Consider the following 20049-nt stretch of genomic DNA (forward strand, 5'->3'; position numbering starts at 1 on the left):
CTCTCTTGGAAGTCTGCCACCACCATCAGCACAAGGCCAGGCCAGCCTGCTGGAAGCATGAGGGTCCGTGTGGAAAGGGCCCCGTCTGGCCACCAACCCCCAGCGAACCTGCAGACTGCACGTGGGAGCGGCTGGGCTGCCCCAAACCCGAAGAACCAACCGTGCTGAGCCAATTCAGACTTGTGAACTAAATAAACTGTAGTGTTTTAAGTCACTCAGTTTTGGGTGATTTGCTTCACAGCAAGAGCCCCTCTCTCCCTCACCATCTGAGGGTTCCAGTTCAAAGTGCTCTTTGCGCTTACTCGTAGAAAGAAAAATTGATTTTTTTTCCTTCTTCTGATAGTTGAGTTCAATATGGGTAGGAACTATTAGACTCCATTTCCTTTCAACTCTGTGCTTTAAATCATTTTCTTATGAGATCAACAGCAGATATATCATCAAAGCAAGCAAGTTATGTTCTGTCCCAACTCTGTTGTCAAGGGTCCCACCAATAAGATACAATATAACCAACATTTAACATCACAGAGATCAGAAATAAGACGTCATTATTTTACAAGGAGCCTTGTTTTAAGCAAATCATGGGAAAAAAAATCTCTTATGGTCAAATATACATTTAATAATCTCTTTGTTGCATCCTCCCCAAACAAGTTTTCATTATTGTCTTCATTTCATTCTGTTTACATTTGTCACATACATCTCTATAATACATAGACGCCAACCTATAATGGCTATACATGTCTTATCATTAATCATCTTTGGATCAATATAGAATTAGTAGGCATCAGTGTGGGAAAGAATAAGAATGCTATCTTTTTCTGAAAGTAGATTCTTATTGCTTTAGCACCCTTTTCATAAGGAGCTCTATATGCCTTAACATTCTCTGTAGCATCTTTTTTGTTATCTCTGGGTAGGGAGAGTGTCTAAAGTTATCATTAGTGACTTTTCATAGGAAAATAAATAAAAGCACAGAAAAGTAAAGTAATATCAGCAAGGTGATGACCAGCACCGTAGAAACTTGCGTTTTCAGCTCAGCATTCTACTTTGTGAACTACACTGTGTTTAATATATTCCATCAAGGGTATAATGGTTCCTCCCATCTTTATAACATCCCTTCCGATGAATGTTAACTAAAAGGGCAGAACAGATGGTGAATTCCCACCTAGTGATCATCCTGTCAGTGCAGGTATTTCTTGAAAATTATTTTTATGTCAGCTAAGGATTCCCATAAATTATAATGTCACCTTCACTTCTCTGTTAAAAATCATAATCGAGCCCTGGTAAGGTAGTTCAGTAGGTTGGAGTGTTGTCCCGATATGCCAGGGTTGCTGGTTTAATCCCCAGTCAGAGCACATACAAGAGTCAACCAATGATTACATTGTTTGCAACCATCACTCATGGAACAACAGATTGATGTTTTTTTCTCTCTAAAATAATTTTAAAAATCATAATTGACTGCTACTATTGTAGCATTTCCAAAAGAACTATAACTGGTAGGGAGAAACCTGTGAACAATGGTCACTTACTTCAGCTGGACATTTGTGGCCATTAGACTGTGGACAGTGACCACTGTTAGCACTCTGAAAGTCTACCAGACCTGCAAAATTAATCCCAGGTATTTTAACTTGTCTCTAGTATTCGAGGAGAACAAATGCTCACTGACCACAATAGACGGAACAAACCAGGTAACACCTTTCAATCTGACTCACACCATATGTTTCCTCACAAAAGGACGGATGCTAAGATAAAGCTCCTGTATGAGATATATCCTCTTTAATTCACAGTAGGAGAAACTGATTTTTAACTTAAGTGCACTGGTGATGGTAGGCATGTTTTCCACTTCTATGAGGCTAAATTACAGATGCACCATTATTGAGGAAGGAAATAGGGCCTATTGCCTAAGTACATGTATGCCACTCTTATCTAAAGAAAGAAAATGCATCGCAACACCTCAACTTTATTCTTTCTCTCGTGAACTTCCTAGCATCTTCTGTTCACTCTGTGTGCGGTGCTGTCCCTGAGCCCTATGCATTTTCCACATCTCTTTCCAGACAGACATCAAGAACAAGCATGCCAAGCTGCAGCAAGCCCACATATTTAGAGATTTATCTGCCGAAGTAGCTGACTGCCTCTGCTGCAATGGGCAAGTCCACTTCCCCCAGGGGTGAGCATTCAGAAACAGTGCAGGGGAGAGGGACACACAATGCGACTTCGTTCTAACGACCGTCAAAAATGTAAACACACTAAGAGGGAGAAACGGGTTTCCTTTTCCCTTCTTTTAGAAAAACGGGACACAGAAATGTTTTCAACAACTAAAAGCCCCCCACACACACATGTTCCCTGAGCTCCCTCCAGCCTTCACATTTCCAGCCTTTTCCCAAAAGTGCTTAGTACAGATATAGACACCTCCCCACCCCCGGCCATTACCAAAACACAGGCACCTGCTTGTGAGAAGGGAGGCAACAAATAATACATATGTCAAGACATCACCTTTGGGAGAATTCAAGAAAAACCCTTAAATAGTAAAAAGGTGTGTGCAGGGAGGAGGGGGAGGAGTGATCGCATCAAGGAAAATGTTCTGAGAAAAAGTGAAATACAAATACAGGAGGAAAGAAACAACCACAACAACACAGGCCCAAACAGAACAGGGCTGCCATAAAAACAAATGTCATAACGGGGCAAACCACTGATGAAACGATAACGGGGGGAAAAAACCATAAAAGGGAGTAAAAAGTGGAGCGACCAAACAGAGCAACGTGTACCTGAGTCATTAGTTGATACGTGACTGCATGTCAGTGAGTGGTGATAACATTTAGGTTCTTAGTCCCGGATTCTATGAAGAGCACGGTGGGAAGAGGACGCAGGTGTACCGAATGGAGCTGCGAAGCGCGCAGCTGCGGGCTGCGCCCCGCCCCGCCCCGCCCGGGAACAGGTGCTTGCGGCCCACGTGCACCGCACCCCCAGGTAGGTGCGAGGTGCGTAGCCCCTGGTGCGGGCGTGGAGGGAAGCTGCAGCCGGTCTGGTGGCATCCTGGATCCGAAGGCCACAGCGGGTCCCTGGGTGTTCAGCGCTGCGCCCTGGGCTCATGGGCCTCAGCCTTCCCCTGCTCCTGCACTGGCCGCGAGGCCTTGTTGGGCTCGGGGTCACCGCACGTGTCCGGGAAGCGCGGCCCGAGGCCCGCGAACGAGTCGCAGCACGGTGGGCTCTCCTCCTGTACTGGGTGGCCCACCGGCTCTCCAGCGCCTCCACCGCCGGGCCCCGCAGGGCCCTCCTGGGAGTTCTGACTGACGTAGACCACGATGATGTCGCCCTTAAAATTCATCACCTGCCCACTGGAAATAAATGTGGAGTTACTGTTTCCAGTCACATTTCCTGCAGGGGAGAGGAAGACAGAACACGCAGAGGGTGAGTCATCGATTCGTGGTGAGAACTTGATCTTGTGAGAGGGAAGTTTCCTAATGAATGGGGGTGTGTGTGTGTGTGATGGGTGATGGTGGCCCCTTCTCACTGACAGGGCTCCTAAATGCATCTGGCACACCCAGAACTTCCGCAGTCTGTCCTCTTACCAGGCCTGAGGGAGGCCCAGGAGGGAGGGTGGCAAAGAAATAAGACAAAAGAACTAGAGAAGAGAAGGGAGAAGACAAGGGAAGATGAGCCAGACGATGGGCCATGCTCACGGTTTGTCATTTGTCACACAAGACTCTGGAAGTACAGCAGGAGTGTGCCAGACAAGATTCATATGCTATAAAAGGGTGCTTGTGCGGTCCATGTGTGATCCATGTGCAGTAAATGGCCAATGGCCCTGCTATGGTCCCATGTATCAGGAAGGGAAACAAAGGCTGGAGGGAGGGCTGTCCCCTGTTAGGGCCCCAGAGCCCACCTCAGCCCAGCCTGCTCTCTGACCAGTCTCCCATCGCAGACCGCTGTCACTCTGGGCGCCTTTACGCCTCCCACTGTCCCTGGACGTCCCTAATAGCTCAGCCCCAGAGGACCAGGGGGCCACCTGGGCTCAGAATTTAGCAGAAGTTAATAAATGTCCTTAACACTTTTTTACTCCTGGGGTAAAAAAAAAAAAAAAAAGGAAAAGGAGATTCAGAAGATTCAAATGGGGGTGGGGTGGGGAATCAATCCTATATATTTCTCTTTCCTTAGGAACCCTGGGGAGTGTTGTGTCCCCATGGGGTTCTACTATCACTTCTTTGTGGGTTGCTAGATTTAGCTAGTCTTTCATTAATGGGCCTTTTGGAAAACAAATAGGAAGTGTAACAAATGCTAGGAAACCTGTTACCTCTTATTCTTCTATGTTAAAGACTGATGCTCTAGAAATGTCCCCAGTGAGAACTGAAAATAAATGCCACACACCAAGCAGATATAGAAGTGCCACCAACACCCAGCGTCACAACAGAACCTTTGTCTGAAAGTGGTTCCTTACTACGAATGTCTTCATCTTTGTTTTCCTCTGTTGTGACAAAGCTTAGTAACACGTTACACAAATAAAATTGTTTCTGTCACCACTCTACATGAAGAGATCCTTGCCAAGTTTGGAAGGCATGGTTTAGATCAGGGGTAGTCAACCTTTTTATACCTACCACCCACTTTTGTATCTCTGTTAGTAGTAAAATTTTCTAACCACCCACCAGTTCCACAGTAATGGTGATTTATAAAGTAGGGAAGTAACTTTACTTTATAAAATTTATAAAGCAGAGTTACAGCAAGTTAAAGCATATAATAATAATTACTTACCAAGTACTTTATGTCATATTTTCATTGTTTGGCAGAATAAATCTTTATAAAACAACTTACTATAGTTTAATCTATCTTTTTATTTATACAGTGTGTCCATAAAGTCATGGTGCACTTTTGACCGGTCACAGGAAAGCAACAAAAGATGATAGAAATGTGAAATCTGCACCAAATAAAAGGAAAACTCCCAGTTTTATACCTATTCAGTGCAGTTCGATGTGGGCTTACGCACAGATTTTTTAGGGCTCCTTAGGTAGCTATCCCGTATAGCTTCTACATTCTCATCACTGACTGATGGCCTACCACAACCGTTCTGGTTTCTCCACCAAACTGCCGGTTTCCTTCAATTGCTTATCTCACCAAGTAAAGTTATTCCTATGTGGTGGCGCTTCGTTATAAATGCGCCAATATTCACGTTGCTCTTTGGTCACGGATTCGAATTTAGTGAGCCACAGAACACACTGAACTTTCCTCTGTACTGTCCACATCTCCACTGGCATGGCCGTGGGCTGCTCCGCTGTATACACGGTGTTACATCATCATCTGCGCATGCGCACATGCTGCCACATCATCCTACAGAAACTGGGAGGGCTTTCCTTTTATTTGGTGCAGATTTCACATTTCTATTATCTTTTGTTGCTTTCCTGTGACCGGTCAAAAGTGACCATGACTTTACAGACACACTGTATACTTTGGTTGCTCCACTACTGCCCACCATAAAAGCTGGAACGCCCACTAGTGGACGGTAGGGACCAGGTTGACTACCACTGCTTTAGATAGTCTAAAATACCAACGACATACCTTCCCTTCAGGATACTTGCAGAGAATCCAGGACTAAGGCACAATGGCTTATGGAAACAAGGATTTCAACGTGAGCAAAAATCGAAAGTCACGTGGGAAGATTTGTGACTCATGCTGTTTCTGCCTTAGGCAATTGTACGGGGTATATGCCAAGCTGGGTAGTGGGAGGATTAATTTGCCTAATAACCCCTCAAACACCTTGGGGATGGCCAGCTAGTATTTCCATTTGCCAACTAACCAGACTGACCCACATTCTCCATTCCCTTTAAAACATATTGACAGGTGCTTGTAACATCCGGTGAACATACAGTGAGCTAGGGCTTTGCTCTCTAGGGTGTCAATGCCTTTCTGCTCCCACCAGTTATTAAGTTAGTTCTCCCATATGTTTTTTACCAGTTGAACTCAAGGAAACCCAAAGAAAAGTGTGTTGCTTAATGCAAAGAAAAGCATACATCAACAAACTGCTTAACTGGTGTGATGGTGTGGGCAAGGCAACTGTTGAAAAAAGGAAAAACCAACCAAACAAAAAACATTAAAAGTCCAGAAGGACATCACACTCACATTTGTTTTGCAAATGTCTTTATGTTCTTTCCATACTTCAGAAAGAGAAACTGGGAGTTAAGATGGTGTAGTTAATGCCAGTGAAGGCTCAGGAAAATATAATCAGCCAATACATATAAGAATGTTATACATTTTAAGTTAAAAAAAGATGTTTAAGATACGACCTTGTAAACGACTTTTCAAGTAACTTAGCAACTCCTGAGCAGGGCCGATACCAAGGTTCCCAGTGTAGCAGCAGCAGAACAAGTGGGCGTGGTAACACAGAAGTTCTCCCACCCCCAGTTGAGGGACTACTAGTTAGTTAACAGAAAAGGTCAAAGTGAGAAACTGAAAACATGCATATACCATAAACATTTTATTCTCATTTAAAATGTATCGTGTATGTAATAAAACCAATTTCGGTTGCTTAAATGTGTGGTTTTCTCAGCATGGTCCCTCTAGTTTTTAATTATTACAAGATCTTTAAGTGCTGCTTCTGCTGTTCTGCAGTCTAGTGTAAGATTACACAGAAGCCACCCTGGCCACTGTGTGATTCATGTGCGGATTTTAATTTGATCTCACCTCTTCTTTGTCCTCTTTCTCCTGAGGTTTGTCTGTTTATGTTATGGTACATGTGATCTCTCCATCCATTTAAAACTTTCCAACTGAGCATCATCATGAAGCCACTGTTGTTGACTTTCCTTGTCAGCATCTTCAGTTTGAGCCCAGGTAACAACCCATGTTTTTACCACTGTCTTGTGCATCAAGATTTTGGGTTATATTTTTCGCCTTAAGAATGTCACGCCATGCCATTGCGTCATGGCAAATAACATTTTTGATATAGTCTATAAGATCTATATTCTTATTTTCTACTTTTTCCCCCCAAATGGAACTCAGCCCTTTGCCCAAGAGATATATTTAAACTGATTCATGGATTGGATCAAGAATATCATTCTTGGAGGCAGGCACAGTGGGGAAAGAACAAAAACAAGGCCTCCAAATTCCTGATGATTAGGATGCAAAGATAAGTTACCAAGAAAGAGTATAAGCTTCTCAAACAATTATATTCTTCACGTTTCTTTATCGAAGGTACTATTAATGACAAAACCTCTGATCAAGTAAGTCCAAGTCCGTTCCATGCATGCCGACTTCTGTGAGAGTAGTAACCTAGTACAGACTAGACTTCTTTGAAAAGCTCTGACATGCTAGTAACAAGTGGCAGCAGAGCCATCTTCATGCGCGAGAAGGGCCCTGGACACAGCAGGGCCCCACACTTGCTTTAATACTCTGCTGTCACCATCTTGAAATTCTTATTAATTCTTGCACAAGCAGCCTCATATTTTCATTTTGCATGGGGCTCTGGAAATTGCAAAGCCTGTGGTGAGTGGCAGGAGGCTCTTAGGAGCCTTGCTCTGGGTGTCACCCCCAGTGATGCTTTAAGTTAGTATCACTCTTTCTGGAGGTGACATAACATGGACATGTTTCAATACTGCAGAAGTGTGTGCCAAGCTCATTTTCTCTGCTGATAAAGAAGTCTTCAGTAAAACACTGAGGTGCAGAGGCTACCCACCTGGTCCCAGAAATACAGACCCTCTGAGATGGGTTGCTGATGTTCAAGCTACCTACCCCTTGCTGTAAAACTTTCAACACCAAGTTTCCGATGTAGAACTGAGGCCTGTCCTTCTGAGAGAAGGTCTGCTCACTGTATCGATTATACGTTTAATGTTTTGCCTGCAGTCTCCAGTTTTGTCTTTTTCAAGTGGAATGAGAATGGAGTCACTTGCCAAGCAGTCTAAGTGCAGAATCCTCAGGGACGTTCACTCCCTCAAATCTTTCATTGTTGTCTCATGCTCCTCAACCTCAAGAGCAAACGTTTTTAGTGACTCCTTTTTTTAATTGTCCTGCAGTATTTAACAGTTTTCACAGAAACAATTTTCATGCTTGTCATTTTTTTTTCCAGTGAATGTAACAGTAATGTTTTCTATTACAGGACCGTCTTGTGCTCTCGGGACGGGTTTAGTAAGCATGGCCGCTCGCCAGGCGGGAGCAGAGGACCTGGCTGTGCCGGAGTGAACCCTTCGCTGTGAGTGGTCAGTGTGCTAGAGGCCTCAGTCAGCTGACTGTGCAGCGGGAAAGGACAGTGTGGGCCCGTCTATGGGCGATGGAGATACAGAGAGCTGCCATTACAGTACGAACAGTAATAGAAACAGCACCACCGAGCCAGAGCTGACTGCTCCCTCCAGGCCAGGCAGATGCATTGCAGACACCAGCTTGCAGGTACTTTGCATGTGAACATTCAGGTTGGCTACCTTTTCCCCTCTTGTGACTGACATTTTTTCTTTTTCATGACTTATCCTAATGCCGACTCTTGTGCAAGTGATCTAAGGACATCAATGTCACCCTGAAGTCTCAGTCTCTGAAGAGCAGAAGGTGCGTCACTGGTGACATGAGGGATGGAGTTTTCAGTGGCTGGCAGGCTGGGGGGGGAGGTGGTAAAGGGGGCGGGGCAGAGGAGGGTGCAGGGGTCTGAGAGCACTATGGTCTTGCCCTGGCTCGGCACCCACCAGCCGTGGAATGTGGGACAAACCACCTAACAGCTACCCAGACCTCAGTCTGCCCACTTAGGAAGTGAGCACCAGTCTTCGAGCCCTGCTAGCCCGGCAGCGTGCCGCTGCACGAGGGGCACCCGATAACTATTAAACAGACAAATAACTGACTGCGTGAACACCCAGCTGGACAGCGTGAGGGTCAGAGGTGACGAAGGGTTTGAACATGCTTGGGAAGCAGCAAGGACTTAGTCACAGGGGCAGTGCTGGCATTACTAGTCCCAGAAGGTGGTGTAGTGCTCTAGAACTCCCCAGGGAACAGGATTTGGGAAAGGTACTGAGCAGGGATGCCGTCTTCCCACCGCTTCTTGGGGGATCTCAATACATCTTGAAGGCAGAAAGGGCACTTTCCTCTAGAAAGCTAATCAACTTCTGTTTTCTTTGTGAAAAAAAAAAATCCATCATTCTGACTCTCTGGTTTGAATGCTCATCTGTATAAATCTACACCAAACCCCACGGTTTCCTTTCTTGTCATGCAAGTCGGCTGCGCGTTGAATGCAGTACTCGATGGGTCACGGTTCAGCATGACGGTAATATCCGGACCCTGTGGTATGCCTCAGTCCTGAACTGTCCTTTGCATAAAAGCAATGTTTCCTTAAAATGTGCTTCTACCTTTCAGAACAGGAAGGTTTGATGGGGTTATACAGGCTGACTGAGATGGCCAGGACGTCCTGGATGGCCAATCAGGACGTGCCAGCAAGCTGCGTGACCAGGTGGGTGCGGCAGGGCCTCCGGTGCAGCGTGGTTGCCATGATTTCTGCAGTTGCTACATGCCCCCAAAGGGGTAACTCTTTCCACTGAGTGCCAAGGAAGCCCAGGATATTCTACCGTTAGAAGGGACTCCTCCCTGTTGGTAGCTGGTAAGGGAGGAGTATAAACAGGGAAGGATGGTCCCTGGCCGGTTGGCTCAGTGGTAGAGCGTCAGCCTGGTATGCAGGAGTCCCGGGTTCGATTCCCAGCCAGGGCACACAGGAGAGGCGCCCATCTGCTTCTCCACCCCTCCCCCTCTCCTTCCTCTCTGTCTCTCTCTTTCCCTCCTGCAGCCAAGGCTCCATTGGAGCAAAGTTGGCCCAGGCACTCCTGGCCTCTGCCTCAGGAGCTAGAATGGCTCTGATTGCAACAGAGCGACACTCCAGATGGGCAGAGCATTGCCCCCTGGTGGGCATGCCGGGTGGATCCCAGTCGGGCGCATGCGGGAGTCTGACTGCCTCCCCGTTTCCAACTTCAGAAAAAATACAAAAAACAAACAAACAAAAAACAGGGAAGGATGGTGCGAATGAGGCTTAGCCAAGATGCCTGAACTGATGCCCAGCACATTCAGTCCACGGAGCCTCAAGAATACAAGCAAATCGCCTGACCAGGCGGTGGCGTAGTGGATAGAGCGTCAGACTGGGATGCGGAAGACCCAGGTTGAGACCCCAAGGTTGCCAGCTTGAGCGCTGGCTCATCTGGTTTGAGCAAAAGCTCACCAGCTTGAGCCCAAGGTCACTGGCTCGAGCAAGGGGTCACTTAGTCTGCTGTAGCCCCTCAGTCAAGGCACATACAAGAAATCAATCAATGAACAACTAAGGAACCGCAATGAATAACTGATGTTTCTCATCTCTCTCCCTTCCTGTCTGTCTGTCCCTATCTGTCCCTCTCTCTCTGTCTCTGCCAAAAAAAAAAAAAAAAAAAAAAAAAGAATACAAGCAAAGCAAGGGCTCTTCACACCCTCTTCCTTACTTTCCTCAGCGGCCTTCCAACAGCTTTCCCCTACAAGCCGTGTATCTCCACTTTCGTTTGCAAAAGGAAGATGAGTTTGGAGGCATGTGAATGAAGAGCTTTCATTACCAAAGACTCTGTGAGAGAAAAAGCAGTAACTTTCTGGGACAAGTGGCAGAGGAGAAGTGACTCAGGCCAGAGTAGCGTCATCTACCACACAGACCCTGGGGCCCTGTCCCGTGGAACCTTCTGGGCTTGGCCTGGGCACTGCCCCACAGTCAGCAGGTAGCCAGCTCCCCCAGGCCAGTGTCTGCCCTCACTCTATGGCACACTGAACACACAGTGAACAAATGAAGATCCCCTGGCCGCCAGCTAAGGGGGACAGTACAGGTACGGGCTCCGCAGTCAGACAAGCAGGATGTCAAAGCAGTCTCGAGTCAAGTGGTTCAGTTGTATCCGAAGGCAACCCAAAAGTTTGACTGGGGAGCTGGAAGGACATGAGGGTATTTAGTACATTAGGAATTTTGAAGAGTTTCTAACATACAAGATGGGTTAGTTGGCTTAACATGAATATTTCATGTGATTTAACTAGAAGAATTTTCAGGTAACCTGAGAAAGTTAAAAATAGCATTTAGTTCAACAGAAACAATGAACAAATAAAGTGACTCCCTTCCCCTCATGATCAGAAAGCAGAGTCTTTAGCCCTTGCCAGTTAACTCAGCCAGTTAGAATGTTGTCCTCATACACCAAGGTTGTGGGTTTGATCCCCAGTCAGGGCACATGCAAGAATCAACCAATGAGTACATAAACAAGTGGAACAACAAAGCGATGTCTCTCCCTTCCTTTCTCTCTAAAACCAGTAAAAATAAATTTTAAAAAAATTTTTTTTTAAAAGAAAGCAAGCAGCCCTGTCTTCACAGAGAGGCTCCATGGAATTTTTCTCAGGCAGAGAGAAACATCTTCATTTTCAGAATTCAATCCCTGACAGAATTTACATTTTTAAGCAAAGGAATGCACACTTGTCTTCTCAAAAGCTTATTATGTTGTTCAAAATGCATAATGTATGAATATTAAATCACAAGAACTGCCGCAAATAAGACCATCCAACTGTCATTTAGATACTCTTCCAAGGGAGAGAACTAAAAATATACACAATTACGCTCCAACTACCCAGTCTACCCTGGGTGCTTTTGGAATTTATTAAAAACTGGTTTTGTATTTAATCCATTGGCTTCTGCTGTGTTTTTTTCCTTTTTATGGAAATGCAAGTTCTTTTTTAGCATTTGGGAGAAACTGGGTGTATGATGATAAGGAAAGGGAAGCAGTATTTAATAGTTCCATTCAGAATCATGCTTGATGATTACTTACAATGGCTTATGAATGAAACCCTTCCAAAGTGAGCCCCATGAGAACAGAGAAAGGGCAAACAGGACTAACAAAACAAAGTATACAGTGAGCTAATTTTTCATATATTTTGAAATAGTGCATTGACTTTCAGCCTCAATGAATGCTATTATCACCAAATAACCAAATTACAAACTATTTTGAACTTACAGAATCACTGTGCCCTTACAGTACTTAGCTAAGAGTGCAACACAAGCTAGTGGATGGCGTTCCAACAGGAGAAAAAAGAATGAGACAGTGGACTGTCGGTCACTTGCGGGAGGGGAAGAAACGAGAAGAGAACTGGGGCAGGACAATCTTTATCTGCCCTTGGAGGATGAAAACAGATGGTCAAGAACAGTCACTTTAAGAGAGGGTGGGGACCTAGGGATGGGAGACTATGGACAGGGGAAGTGTGTGCCACTATCCTCCACGGCCTTTGGCTCCCAGGCAGCAGCCTGTGTGTCCCCCACCCCCGATACCTAGGTCTGTCTGGGACAGCCAGTCCTTCCGTCCCCTACCTGGTACCCTCACTCCCCAGAACAGACTGAAGAGGCGGGAAGCTGAAAGTGAATGTGGGAACAACAGCACGCTCTGGTTTCTGTTTCCCTAGTTATTCACTAGTGAGTGAATGAATGAATGAATGTGCTTATAAACACTAAACGTACAGTGACCAGGCCCCCTTGGGAGAGATGAGAAAACTCGGGAGTGGTGGAGGTCATGGCAATTCCTAGGAGTGTGTGTGGCTACCAAGAGATGGGGTGTGAGCGTGCCAGGCTCAGCGAGAAAGACTCCGGATGAATCGTGATGGGCTGCCAAGGGCACGGCAGGAGAGAGCAGCCACACAGCGGCGTGCCTGCCATCCCTGGTTCAGCAAGTAGCGTCTGAGCTGGGACTGGAAGGACAGGAGGAACTGCGCGCTCCAGAAAAGGGGACAGTGTGGAGACAGGGCGAGGTGCTCCTGACTGAAGGGGCAGACACTGAACGGCACTTAGGGGGGTGAGTGGAGGATGCGGACTAACAGAGCAGCAGGTAGGGAGAGGCGGCTCAGGGAAGGCTTTGTCTTCTCAAAGCGTTGGTTCCTCTTGTTTTGTCCACTCCCCGACCTCAGTCCCTGCTTGTTTCCCAAGCTTTTCCAAGTCTCCATGGCACAGCAGACCCTCGCTAAAGAGCCAGTAGAAAAACAACTATGTAGCTGGTGTTCATTAAGAATCATTGTGGCCCTTGGAAATAACTCCCTGCAGCTTTGAAGGGGCTGAACCCTCTAAGTGATTTCAGAACCCGTAAGCCGCTGGCCAATGCTAGACACATTAATTACAAGCAGTTGTTTCTTTTCTTTGGAGGTGCAATAATTTTCTAGCTATAGTGAGAATTATTGAAACTCCAGGCGAAAGGGCTTATAACTAAGGTAACCACCATCATGTCAAAAGGATAACAATGTAAGATGTAAAATTTAAGACATAGTTATGTAAGACATAACCAAAAGTATGTTTTCCCCCTTCGCTGGTCTTTGCTAATAATTCTCACTGGTCTTTAATAAGAGTTATGACCATTGCTCAAATAGCTTTGACATTGGGTATTATTTTTCAAAGGTAGACTTGTAGAGCTCTTTGAAGAACCACCGTTCTCCTCAAAAGAATGCTGGGTGCCAAGGAGATACTCTTCCCTGCTGAGGAAATGGCTGTCATTTCTCTGGAAACCACTGCATTTGGTTGTGTTTCAAACACCCACACATCAGAATCCAACACCCAATGAAAAACTCCAGGTCAAGTCTGGAGAGCACAGTGGCTTTGGAAGATCTAATAGGAGGATTAGCCCCCACTCCTTATCTTGTACCCAATTGTGCCCTCTTTCACACATTTATAGAACATAAATTATGGCATTTAAAGAAAAAAAGCAATGATGAGAAAGTGCTATTTTGACGAGAAGCCAGAAAGCCAGTTCACGTAGCAGTAATTATGGAGGAACAGCTTCAGAAATCAATCCAGCTGCTGCTGCTGCTGCTCAGGCGACAGTGAACCTGGTCCGCCTGCTGGCATCGGCAGGCGGAAGCACTACGATGTTTTGCACAGCTAAGCGCCAGACAGGACAGAGAAAGCAATGTCAACTCTTTGCAAATTAGCACCACTTCATTGATGACACACTTTTCTTTCCTGTTCCTCCATGCCTAGATGCTTAGAGCTGGAGATATAAAAGATCATGAAAGCAGACAAGGGCCCTGTTTTAACTCTTTCCAAAAAGGAAGAGGACAGATCTGGCTTCTGGTTTCATGACACTAAGAAAAAAAAAAATCTCCTTAAACATGGCCAACCAACACTGTTCTTCCAAGAACTGCCAATGATCTGCGCACAGTGGCTGATGTCACCTTCTTGGTGTCACCAATGGAAAAACCAGTTGGCCCCGGCAGTGTCACTAAGATGTGGCCTCTGCCACTCAGATTGTGCCTCCCCACAATCCTCAGCCCCAAAACTAGAGTTCTGCATGTTTGTATGGCCAACGGGGAGAAAAGTCACGGCTAAAAAGACAAAACAACAGAGCCACACTTTTAGAAATGGAAATCCCTGAAGAGCTTTAAGAAATGTTGAGGTGGCCCTGGCCGGTTGTCTCAGCGGTAGAGCGTCGGCCTGGCGTGCGGGGAACCCGGGTTTGATTCCCGGCCAGGGCACATAGGAGAAGCACCCATTTGCTTCTCCATCCCCACCCCCCTCCTTCCTCTCTGTCTCTCTCTTCCCCTCCCGCAGCCAAGGCTCCATTGGAGCAGAGATGGCCCGGGCGCTGGGGATGGCTCCTTGGCCTCTGCCCCAGGCGCTAGAGTGGCTCTGGTTGCGGCAGAGCGACGCCCCGGAGGGGCAGAGCGTCGCCCCTGGTGGGCGTGCTGGGTGGATCCTGGTCGGGCACATGCAGGAGTCTGTCTAACTGTCTCTCTCTGTTTCCAGCTTCAGGGAAAAAAAAAAAAAAAAAAAAGAAATGTTGAGGTGTTCTGAAGGAAAAACACATCAGTTCTTTGAAAAATTGCCCCAAATTTATCTCTTTCTTTGGCTCTGACTGAGAATTGACATTATAGAATCAGTGAATGTGTGTAGTTGTAGCAAAACCACAAAGCTAGAAAGCAGGTTAAAGTACATTTGTTCTGCCAAATGAGCCAGGGGCCATTGTCAGCAAGAGGCAACCATCTCTTCATTGAGGGCAGGGGTCAAGCAACCCAGGGTTATGAAATAATTCAAAGACCACTTGGGGTAAATAAAAGAGCAAGAAAAAAAAAGAAAAATGTCCCAGGGTAAAGGTGGTCCATGGATGGGCTTTTTTGGGAGGGATGGAGAGAGTGTTAGAGGATTCTGTGGAGCCCCTTAAGTAGTATATATTCATATATTCATTTTTATGGAGAGTGTCTATAACTTCTAAAAGATTCTCAGAGAAGTCCCTGACCCCACTCATCAGGCTCTCTTATACCAGGTGAGCCAGAGGAAGCCTGCTCTACCAGCAGCATGGTTCCTTGTCACTATGTAATAAAACGGGGTGCTTTAGTGTCCTGAAAAATAAGTTTTAATATGGTAATTGGTGGGCTATTCATGCTCAAACAGTGATGCAGGGATAAATCTCCATAATAATTTTAAATTGTAACATTATCCTCCAGGTGCCATAAATACATCCCATGCAGTGGTAACAGAAGGGGCTTTACACATGAAGCATCCAGGGACACTTAACTGCATCCTTGACTTGGTATAGAACGAATAAACTACTCGTGATAAATATGAATGAATGAAGGACTCACTACATAATTTTGTTTGTTCTCCTGAGATTTATAAGAGCTTTGGGAAGGGGGGTGATTTGAGGACTAGGTTGCTTTAAAACAACAACAACAAAACTAGAAATCTGAGGGAATGCCTAGAAGTTGGCCAGTCTTGTGATCAATGTTAGCTTTGTATTTGGGGGTCAATGCAGGGCTTTGAGATCTAATCCCATCATGAGAGGTCTGTGCACAAAAGAGACACGTACAAAAAAAAAGAGACAGCCCCAGGGGTAGAGGAGAAAGTCACAGGACAGTGGACGAGATTCACAAACCCAGTCAATATGTGGCCTGAACGGACCCTGTTCTGTAGAGGCTTAGCAGGAGAAAATGCTTGAGTTGAATTTTTCCCAAGTGAGCTTTGTTTCCCCCAAATGGTCTGTGATGCTTGCCCCCAAACCCTGCACCACAAACAGGCCTTTCTGCTCAGATGGGAGAGACCACAAGAGGCACTTACCAGATGCAGGCGGCTGGTCACCGGAGGGGCTTCCAGACCCAGGACCACCCTTGCTGGAGCTGGGAGTCCCAGTGTCCGCACCATCCCCCGGCTGGCCTCCGCCCTCTGCCCTGTCACCTGCTGCTTCCGGAGGAAGGCCCATGCCGTAGGCGCTCTGGGGCAAAGGTCCACTTTGGGGGGAAGCCAGAAGGGGCTCCCGGTCCTCCCCAGGAGGGTTCCCGCAGCCTGCACAGTCATCCACTGAGGGGGAGGCTGCCCAGTAGGGACATTGGCCCCCCTCCACTTCTCTCTGCAAGTACTTTTCAGAGGACACGGGGATCCAATCCGTCCCGCGGGGGGGCTCGGCCAAGGTGCAGCTTTCTGAATCCGTCAGACTCTCCGTCCCAGTGAAGCACTGGCTCAAACTGTCATTCTCCCCCACCTCCAGGGGCTCGGAGAAAGGGGGTGTGGATTTGCTTCCCGGTTGAGTAAGGAACAGCAAAGAGTCTGGGGTCTGGGGGGCCCTGTCCACGTACTCGTCTTCCATGGGCATCTGCTTGAAGGGGTCCCCCTCCACCTCGCTGACCAAGGTGAGCATCCTGACATCCCCCACGGGTGCGCAGGAACCACCGCCTGTGCATGCGCCCCCGCAGACACCGCCTCTGTCTGGACAGCACGTGTCTTCGGAAAACAACTTCTCTTCCAGCGTCAGCAGTAAGAGCCCGTTGCCAAGTTTGCGCTGATTGGAGACTGCCGCGGGCGGGCTGCTAAAATTGCTGCCGGGGGACTCCTGCTGATTGAAATTCAGAAGGCAGAAGCATTAATCCCCAGTTATTAGAACGTGGCTCTGCTAAACACAGCCGAAAACGGTGTTTATAGTAATTACTTCCACCATAACAAGAACAGATGGAACACTCCCTATATAGCATGTTGCGTTATTTAAAAATTACAGAGCGGGGAAGAACCCTGACACCAAAGACAGCCAGAACCGAAGGAAACTAACTGCATGTTCACACGCGGGGCACGTTCTCATGGAAGCAAGGCCAAGAGCCAGCCAACCCAGCAACGTCAGCACCCAGAGCTTGGACTACACACACCACATGCTCAAACTCTATGTGGAAAAAAACCACATCTCTAAACAAATACTGAACTCTGGTTGGTAGCTTTGTTCTCTTGCTGTGGCAGGGTTTAGTAATTCTGAAACTATTGTACTCTCTATGTATCTGGAATTGGGCACATGAGTAACAATCCTGGGAACAGCAGGAGTCAGGTTTCCTACTGCAGGAGAAAAGACGAGGCAGAGCAACAAGAAAGGGTTAGAATGTGCTGCTCGGACATGATCCGGAGAAATCAGTAGGAGCTTGTGGTTGGAAACGTGTATGTTTTCATGCCTCAGAAAACAGATTGAAAGGACATCGTGGGATAACTACGGAAAGTTTAACATCAGATGTGGACTTGATAATAGCATTGTTCCACTATCCAATGTCTTGATTTCGATAAAGGAACTCTTGCTTATATAAGAGAATGTCCGTGCTCTTAAGACATGCACAATGACGTCTAAATGTAAGGGGATTGGAGCTCAATGTCCGCCGTTCTCTCTCAAATGGCTCAAGACAAAAAGATATACACACATAATGAGAAAGAGTGAATAATAAAGCAACGTGACAAAGTGTGAACAATTGGCAGACCCGGGAACAGGGCATGTGGACATTCTTTGTAACAATTCTCACTGCTTTTTTATAATTTGGAAATTATATCAAAATTAACAGTTACCAAAATAACAACACAGAAAAAAAAAATGGAAGCTCTTTCCTTCTAGGACTCTATGCTAGACAATCAAGACTGGCACTGAAAAAATAATAGAATTAATATCTGGACACAGAGGTGACCGAAATGGAATGCAATACAAAGAAAGCAGCGTTCAGGATGAGCTACTTACCTGGGCTTTGGTTTATTCTGGGTGGATCAGCCCTGGGATCTGGGGTCCCCTCCCCTCAAAGAAAGTACTCCTTTCCCAATGGGAGCTCAATATTTTACTAATAACTATCTCAGCCTAATTGTTGAAAGTACTTCAAAGAGGCACTTGAGATTCTCAAATTTACCTTATCTCCACCGAGGTGGCCGCATGCCTCATTGACCCAGCGCCACAAATTAGCTAGAAAAACAAAGCAAGGATAAGGTCTTCATATTATTATTTCCTGTTTCTAGTGCAAGATCCCTGACCACTATGTCATTCCAATATTATCTTTAAGTACAACCCTCTGCATGTCTTTCAGGGATCGTTTCAGAGAGTAGTAACATTCAGAAGAAAATCAACCAATTTAAAAACTATAAAGTCATCATACTCCTCCTCCTCTCATTGAAAACAGAACTTCCTGATCCCTGTGATGCAAAAAATGACCCACTAGCGTTTCACTGAATGCCCATGGGCACAATTGAGGGTGTTTGAGCCACTGTTAGATGACAACAGACATCCTCAGTCCCTTAGCAATTTTTCTTTGAGTACAAGGGTCTAGGCTGGGCACTGCAGGGGAACGAAGACGACGTGGGTCTAGGAGGCTGCCTGTCCAGTGAACTACCTCAGCTATACGCACAATAAAAGTCCAGTGCATGCCGGGAGGCTGAGGCTGCCTGTCCAGTGAACTACCTCAGCTATATGCACAATAAAAGTCCAGTGCATGCCGGGAGGCTGAGGCTGCCTGTCCAGTGAACTACCTCAGCTATACGCACAATAAAAGTCCAGTGCATGCCGGGAGGCTGAGGCTGCCTGTCCAGTGAACTACCTCAGCTATATGCACAATAAAAGTCAAGTGCATGCCGGGAGGCTGAGGCAGACCCCACGGCATTCCAGCAAGTCCCAAATCCTTCTCTGCTATACCTTGTTGCTTCTCAGGAAAAAATAGAATACATTCTGTGGCATCTACAAATACTATCTCCATCAACTTATAAAAATAGAAGTGACAAAACTTAGTCAAATCTATAAATTCAAAAAAAAGTCTATAAAATTATGTAATACAAAGATAAAACTTTATCCCACCTCTGCTGAATTTTACTGTTGAATTCAGTTGTCAGTTCTCCATTGGAAGATAATTAGGTCATAATAATAGCTAATGATACCTATGATGTGTTCTTGTCCCTTTATTTAACTCCTTTGAGCCTCAGTCTCCTCCTTATGAAGCCAGGGAAACATAGTGCCAGCCTCAGAGTGCTGGTGTGGGGATTTGGTTAGTACATGTAAAATGCACAGAGCACGGTATGCATTTATCAGATAAATACTCAATACATGTCAGAAATTGCTATCATCATCATTAGTAGTCTTGCTTCCTTTTTATAACTTTAAAATTACATAAAAATAAAGATACTCCAAATAAAAGGAAAACTATAGCTCTTTCGTTGTAGGGATCAGTATTAGACAATTACAAATGGTACTAAAAATAATATTTGCACGCAGAGGTGATAGTCGTAACTACTATAATCACCTTTCTCCTGGATGACTGTGAAGGACCCCCTACCTGCGTGTCTGCATCTGCTCTGACTGCAGCCCACATCTGTTTCCTATGCTAACCCAGGAGGCCGTTTTTTGCTTCCCTTTGCTAAGGAGAAGGAGCAAAGTCCTTCGCTAGGTCTGCCGGGCAGCATCCTCTGGCCATGTGTCCATCCTCAGTGTCGTCTCACGTGGCTCGGACCTTCTGCGCCAGCTACACCAACCTTCTCTCAATCCCCCAACCTGCCCTGCTCCCTCCATCATGAAATTCTGTCCAGGTGGAAAGCTATAAATTCCCCCACCCCCTTCAGTTAACTTCACTGTGTCTTTTAGACCTGCTGCCCTGTCTCCTCATCTGGGAGGCCCTGACTGACCCCTGTGTCCCCTGATCACCTGGGACTCTCTCTGCACCTCCCCTTTCCACATGCAGCCTCGCTCTGTGGCCCCAGGCTTGCCTTGTCCACCAGGACACCTCCTCCATGAGAGCACTCACTGCCTCTGTGTTGCCTGGGATTGAGACCCCAGTGCCCAGCCCGTCCCTGGTGGGCCATCAGCATGTGATGAAAGGATG

At 46.2% G+C, this 20049-nt stretch overlaps 1 protein-coding gene across 2 annotated transcripts in view; it reads right to left on the minus strand.

The window, feature by feature from the left end:
* Positions 1-455: 455 nt before the first annotated feature.
* The window catches only part of TNFRSF11A (TNF receptor superfamily member 11a), a 58422-nt gene continuing 38828 nt past the window's right edge, over positions 456-20049 (minus strand). Inside the window, exons 8-10 of one of the 2 annotated variants that reach the window (XM_066352947.1) lie at positions 18097-18149; positions 16016-16784; positions 456-3369 (exon numbers count right to left, since the gene is read on the minus strand). In XM_066352947.1, the coding sequence (XP_066209044.1) occupies positions 3062-3369; positions 16016-16784; positions 18097-18149 (1130 nt within the window). In that variant the 3' untranslated portion in view covers positions 456-3061. Of the gene's footprint in view, positions 3370-16015; positions 16788-18096; positions 18150-20049 lie in introns of both variants that reach the window. The other variant, XM_066352946.1, reaches the window with a different exon arrangement.

The sequence above is a fragment of the Saccopteryx leptura genome, chromosome 11, assembly GCF_036850995.1.
Source record: "Saccopteryx leptura isolate mSacLep1 chromosome 11, mSacLep1_pri_phased_curated, whole genome shotgun sequence".
NCBI lineage: Eukaryota > Metazoa > Chordata > Mammalia > Chiroptera > Emballonuridae > Saccopteryx > Saccopteryx leptura.